This window comes from Parasteatoda tepidariorum, chromosome 5, assembly GCF_982258835.1.
Source record: "Parasteatoda tepidariorum strain Cologne lab strain chromosome 5, Ptep-v5.0, whole genome shotgun sequence".
Classification (NCBI taxonomy): Eukaryota; Metazoa; Arthropoda; class Arachnida; order Araneae; family Theridiidae; genus Parasteatoda; species Parasteatoda tepidariorum.
The window spans coordinates 39,962,573-39,969,897 of NC_141759.1; the positions used below are offsets into that span (position 1 = coordinate 39,962,573).

The following is a 7,325-nucleotide window of genomic DNA, read 5'->3' on the forward strand; positions in this document are numbered from 1 at the left end:
AGCACTATTAATTTTAAAGAAAATATTTTCTACTGCATGCATATTTATTTGCCAGTATGTTAGTTGCTATTAAGCTGTAAGAGATGTAACTAACATTACTTAGTGTCTCTCTATTATTTCATGTCAAAACATTTCAACTGAAATGTGACTGTTTTGAAATATAGTGAGGATAAGCACTCTTGTTTTGCTTTCTGAGCAGAATGTGATAAACTGTTTATTTTAATCATATCTTCTGTTTTTCTTTAACTGATATTTTTTTTTTTTTTTTTAATTGTCAGTCAGTTTTGGGCAACCTGCGAATGGTTTTTCAAATAAAATAGCTTATTCTCTTTAAACAATGAATATTAGTCATTTGGAAAGTCCCAAATTTTGTAAATAGCCATATGCTTTGGATAAAAACCATAGCCTTGATTTTTATCCGAACATTTGTTAAATATAATCACAACCCGGCCACCAGCATATAGCATATAGTTGTTTAAATAAGAAAGGTTGATATTATACAATTGTTTTTTAACTCAATTAAATGTGAAGGTCATAGCAAAGGTTGACTTTACACTCAAGATTCACTAGTGGAAATGAAAATGATGACATTCAGTAATTATTTCTAAATTTAAGTAGTAGTGATTGTCAATATTCTCCTGAAAATTTTGTCAATCATAATGAATTACCTGCTCATTTTGAAGGTGAAGGACACTTCAAGACCTGTTGCCATTTCCTCATTTATAGAAGAGAATTGTGTGGAAGAAATTTGTAATATTATAAGTGCTATATGCACTCTAAAAGAAATTTCTGTTATATTTAAAACAAACAGAATTTATTCTTAAAAATTCATGTTTTATAGTTATATTTATCCATCATAAAGCCACTTATGCTGCTAGTGTCATATTTTAAGTTGCAGTAACTGCTTTGACAAATGTAGTGATTGCATTGTAAAATAGAGTAATGTAATTTGACTTTTTTAAAAAAATGTTTTGTGTTGATATCTCTCATTTTATAAGAAATGATTTTCAATTCCATTCTAAAATGTTTTCTCTATGTGTTACCCTCATAGATGTTAGTTCAGGGTGCATAGCATTTTTAAAAAGTGCCTAAAGGTGCTTATTTTCGATTTTTAAAAGCCCTTAAAGGTGCTTTTTTCATTGGGTGTTCTTAAAAAGTGCTTAATTTTTCCTTTACCCTGTTGATTTTCGCAGCGTATTATGCAAAAATGCACTTCATATTGTTCTATTTGATGTTTTCGCAATTAATTCAACTCCAATCTATTTTGGCGTACCGTCGGACCTTAGCATATGAAAACGTCATTTGTTTTATGATTCACAATTTCATGATTTTTGACAACTGTCAAAACTATGCCAAGAGTTGTTTTTTTTTTACATGACTATTAAATTCGGATAAAACCGTCAATAGTCAAAAACTTGCCAACCCTGCCTAATTATAATTTTTAATAAGTGCTTAAAAATATTTTTGAGTGCTTGAAAAGTGCTTATTTTTTGTTGAAAAATTTGGCTATGGAGATCAGATTTCAGCTATTTTTATTACAAGAAATTATTTCAACCCTATATAATTTCAGTAATAAAAAATTTATTTAATTGTATGTAACATAGATTATGACTTTTACATAGTTCTTGTTTCATTTCCAGGCTTTAGATGTTGTTGAAAGCGTTGGATATCTAATAATGGTGAATTATTCCAAGAAAAAGAGATCTCAAGAAGAAATCTTATACTAGTCTAAGGAGAAAAATTAGTTAATTTAAAAACCAAGTGCCTTGGTGCGCCACAAGTGTTCTATTTAATGTCCAGTAATATTAAAATACTATTTGGAGGAAAAGCAAAGTCATTGCTTCTTTATGACTGGCTTATCCCTTCTAGTTAATATAGAATTGTTCAAAGTATACTAGCTTTATTTAAAAAAATCTACATGAGCTCTCTAGATAATATATTTACACCAAATCAACCAAATATATAAATGCATTCCTTTTATTTTGGTGCCATGCAGATTGCTTTATTTTTCTGTTGCTTATTTTGTAAAGTATATCTAGTTTGTTTATCTAGAGCTGGTATTTTCCACTTTGCCAAATAGCTTTAAGCAGAAAAACTCCTATTTAATTGTTGTTTTAGTTAGAATTCTATTTTTACTAAAATATTTTATTTTTGTTATCAGAACTAACATTGCTTTTTAAACTGTGTTTTAAATTTTTCACTTATTGGAAGTACTTTAACAATCACCAGCATTTGCTAGTACAGTTGAATCTTTATTATCCAAGCTAATCTCACCTCCTGAAATTCTATTGGCTGATAAGATCAAAAATATGATAGTCTTAATGTAAAAATAAACATTGAATAAATAATAATAGAACTAGAGAGAAAAACTATGTATAAAACATTTAGTTTTGCTCAAAGGATCACATCAAAATATTTCACTTTTGAAATTAAAATCTAGAACTGTGATATAAATAAGCTTAGCGTATTTGATATATTAATTTGTTTCTTTTTACTCATAATAAAAAAAAATTGATAGTTTAGATTCTTAAATTTCCTTCAGCCTATTTTTTAATAATTCAACGTTAGCCATTTTTCTTTTTTCAAGTGTAAAAAGTAATTGAAGGCATTATGGAGTGTTAATTGTAAATGTAATTGAAATTTATAATAATATCAGTTTTGCCAGTTCAGAATATCTTGAACTTTATTTTTCACGAAAGTTCTTAACACAATAAATGAACTCTTGATTTAACTTTGTTGCCCCCCCCCCCACATACACACACATAAAAAGCAGCTACAGAATGCAGTGGACTGCATTCTTCTCTAGCTAACCATGTGTCCAGATTATAAACTAGTAAAATCGAAATTCAAGATTACAACTTATGTTAATTCTTTCTTTTGTATTAATTAAATTATTAATACCCTATTGTAAAATGATTCTAGATTTCACATAATCTTTTCATCAAGGTTTGCATAAATTTGATCCTCTAAGATTATTTTATTAAGGGTGTCCAAGTTTAAATATATCGTATAATTTGAGTACAACCAAAATATAATATTAATTTTATGTTAAATAAATTTTTAATTTTTTTACTAAATACAATTATTAAGTTATAGTATTTAAGTGATGAACTTAAAGAAAAAAATGAAACTTAATTGATAAAAGTCAAGAAAGATCAAAGGCTCCCTCAATATCAAGACCAATTAAAGCAGAAATATAAACTTATGATCTTTGAATGAGCCACGTGTGCTACAGTTTGATTAGCTAACTAAAAAAAGATTGTACTGCAAGAGTGCTGATGATTGTAAAAGACTTTAAGGCAAAACTATTCACTAGCACAATTTTTTATTGATAGTGCATCAGAATGTATTTATTTGTTTGGCTATTGCTGATATTGTATAGTATTTTACTCTACATAATCCATACAATTTAAAAATATTTTTGCCTGATAAAATAACGGACATATATTTTATCACATACTCTTAATTATTGTGCCTATTTGCATGTCCACTTCTAAACTGCCAGGACTGTAGGAGTTCTTATCACAAAGAGTGTGTATATTTTTTGGTACTCATTCCTTCTGAATTATCAGTTAAATTGAGGTGATAAAAAAAATCAAAGTGCTTGATGATGTCTTGTGTGCTACAAATTAAAACTTCTTGTGTATTTAAAAAACAGTCATTGACTTAATTTTTAAAAAATACTGTCTCATAGTCATATCTAATCATCAGAAAGTCACAAATGTTACCTGTGAAATTTTGTTTCATGGAAGGATATGTTGCACATTAAATTTTTTGTCTTAAGAAATTCTTATCTGTTTTTATAAATTGGTGCTTTAGTTGAAAAGGTTCAATTTTGATTTTGTTCGGAATTCATTTGTTTGCATTATTGTATCATCTGCGTGTCATTGTGTTTTTGTATTCAAATCGGGGAGAAATTGTGTTCAAAATGTTAGCAATTAAAAGCAGCATTGATTGCAAAAGTAAAATTTTTTATTGGATTCTGAAATAACTTCATAGAGTGCTTAAGTTGTTAAAAACTATTATAAATTGTATAAAAATGTTGAAAACATATTATAAAATTTTAAATACCTTCCTAATTTTTTGAACATTTTAGTTTGATAAAAAGTATTATTTCGAATTAAATGAACTATGTTTTAATAATTTATTCTAATTATTTTAAATAGGGTAAATTAATGGAATACATTTTCTTCTGTAATATAATATTTAAAAATTTGGAGCTCTGTTATGTATAATGCAGGAGATCTTATTTTACTTCTGTAAATGTGCACATACTATAGAAGTTTTTGGTATTGTGAAATTAAAGAATGCCTTGTATGTAATTGTACTTAGAAATTGCTCAGGGTTTTTGTTTGTTAAAAAATAACTATTTTTGTAGTTCTTGCTCAAATCAAAATTTAGCTTAAAATTCAAAAGAATTTTGTTATTAATGTCATCTAAGATTTTATGTTGATAATGTGTGACTGTTTCATTGTAACTGTTTGCTTGGGTATCATTTTTATTTCTAGTTGAAACAAAATTTCAAATAAAAATGTGCTTAATTTCATTTTATATTAAATTTGAGCTTTTGAAATTTTCTACTATTTTATCTAGTCAATTTGAATTAACTTTTTAAACAGTCATTAATTAAGAAAATATTTTTAATTAATATTTTGTTATTAAGGTTTTGCTTATGCAATTTAGGTAGAGGTATGCTAACCTGTTTTTTTTGGGGGGGTGGGGTTCATTTTTTACTCATTTTAAATTTGCACATTTCAATTTTCACAATTTTTTGCATTTTTAGACTTAAGAAAATTCTCTTTACTCTCAAACTCTTTTCAAATTAAAAATTCTTTAAAAAGCACTATTATATTTTGTTGTATTAATCTGCTAACCTTCACAAAATGCTCTATTCTATTTCTGCAAATTCTGACTTATGCTGGTAATATCTATCATTATGTTATTTAAAACTTCATATCGTAATATGAAGTTTTAAAAAATTTTAAGATATTAGCATTGGTTTCAATAACTTTCAAAATTATTTTTTAAATATTTAAATTCTTTGACAGTTTACAATTTTTTCAGCAAGCTAGTAAAATTAAGTTAATTATCATTAATGTGAGTATGTTTAAATTTACTATCTTAAAGTTAAAATTACCACTTTGTTTATTTAAATGTTTTTAGATGTCATTTAACATGTTCTGCCAAACTTTTAAACTAAATAATGGCATTTGAATTATTAAGAGTTTTGAATTAGTTTTCCTGCTTTGCTGAACATTTTTTTTCTAGCTCTAATGATATAGCAGATATATAAAATTAAAAACCTAACATTTCATATGCATTTACCTTTTTGATCAAACTTATGTGTAAATCAAAGTTGGCGTGTTACTTATGTATTAAATGTTGATTACATTCCTAACAAAAAAGTCTCTTGCACAATACTTTTTGTATATTTTTACATTTAATTTGTGATTTTTAAAAAATAATGTATTAAAAAATGTTTAGAGATCATGAAGGTGGAGAACTGCATTCCATTTAAATTACTAATTCTGAATGCTGTAAAGCTTATTTTTCTGTGAACTGTTTAAAATATTTATATATATACATATAAAGTTATAAAATATATTATACAATAGTGCCTTTGTGCGTTTAAACTTAAAGAAATATGCAACTACACAAAAATTTAAAATAAATTATCTATTAATCCCGTATATATATATATTGTTGATTATATCTGACTCAACTGTGTGTTATTGATAAAAATTTTACTAGTTGTTCACCTCTTACTTCACGTTTGGATTGTACGTGTTTACTGCCTTAAATTGATGAAATATCAATCAATTATAACCAGCATCAAGAAGCTTAGTGTTTCAGGTTTAAATTAGTTAATGTAACCTGTAGAATATAAGTTTTATGCTCTTTGCTTACAATATTTTTGTCTATTTTAGTTAGTGTTTTAATTATGAAAGCTTGGTTTTCTAATTAATTTAAACAGCTTTCATTTTTTTATACATGTATGTAGTTTTTTTATTTATTTATACATTCCTTTCTGTAGAATGTCAGTGCTGGGGCATATTTTTACAGTGTGACTTATGCTGTGTACAGATGTACACTTTCTTTTTACAAAATTTTGTTTTTAGATGTTTTTTTTTAGAATTCCAATTATTGTTTTCTGAACAGCTTGTGTGCTGATTTACATTCCATTCAAATGTTTCTTAATGGTTCAATTGTGAATGAATGATTTCAGTACATGTTGTGTGAGCAGACTGAATGCAATAAAAGCGAGGGAAAAAAATATAGTATGTCTTTCTTTTTTATCCTTCTCAACTTTGGGCAGACTCAAATGTCGAAGGAAAATATAGATTTTTGTTTTCAAACTATTACTTCATTCAAATATTCTTAAGAATATGTAAAGAGTTACTGTAACACTTATTAAATGTGTTGTCAACCGAGCAGCTTTGTTATTAATTATTTAATATCGAGAAGTGTGATATGAGTTCACAAAAATTAGCTAGGTTGCTCCCAATAGGTTTTTTCAACAAAATAATAATAATAATTTTTTTCATTGACTAAGTTTATATAAAAAATTTAATTATATTTGTGAAGAAACTTTTTACATTGCTTGAAGAACACTTTATTTAAATTAAAAGGTTTAAAACAGTCTACTATTTTCCTATCTCTTTTAACACTGGAATGGTGGTAGGAGGTACACTTTAATAAAAATTCCTTTTATAACCCTAAGTACCCGTTTAATACTCCGAGTGACATAGACAAATAACCCATGAGAAAAATTCAGTGATAAGCCTTCTTCAATTGCATTTATGAAGTTGTTCATTTGTTAGCTTTTTTCCACTCATTTGAATAAAATATGCAAAGAAAGCAGGTACAGGGTTTTTCTATACTTGTTTTTTATTTTTTTATTTTACAGACGTATTTCCCATTTGCTACTTTTACAGTTCAGATAAGTTGAGATTTAACATCAGTATATATATAAATTCTTCAACAAAGTATTATCTTACCCTTATGCTGCGAATCATATGGTAAAATATAGACTATCTTTTGCTGATATCTTTTTGTTTACTGATATATTTTTAAATTTTACAAATTTTGCTCTATAAGTGAAAAAGTCTTACTGACAAAGAAATCAAAAAATTGTTGCAAGAGCTCCCTGAAAATTAGTCTGATGGAGGTGATAGTGATAATTTGTCTGTGGACACTGAAGAGAAATTCCAGACATGCACCATTAGTGACTCGAAAAGCAATGAGGTTAACGGAGAACAAAACACCAGAAATAAATGTGCAAGAAAGGATAAGGTTATTTACAAAACTGTTTGCACATCTGATAA

At 26.7% G+C, this 7,325-nt stretch overlaps 1 protein-coding gene across 1 annotated transcript in view; it reads left to right on the forward strand.

Annotated features, from left to right (window-relative positions):
• Window positions 1–3,144, forward strand: part of LOC107438055 (serine palmitoyltransferase 2) — a 40,824-nt gene extending 37,680 nt beyond the window's left edge. Inside the window, exon 11 of the mRNA XM_043045009.3 lies at window positions 1,641–3,144. Coding sequence (XP_042900943.1) covers window positions 1,641–1,727 — 87 coding nt within the window. The 3' untranslated portion in view covers window positions 1,728–3,144. The remainder of the gene's footprint in view (window positions 1–1,640) is intronic.
• The last annotated feature ends 4,181 nt before the right edge of the window (window positions 3,145–7,325 follow it).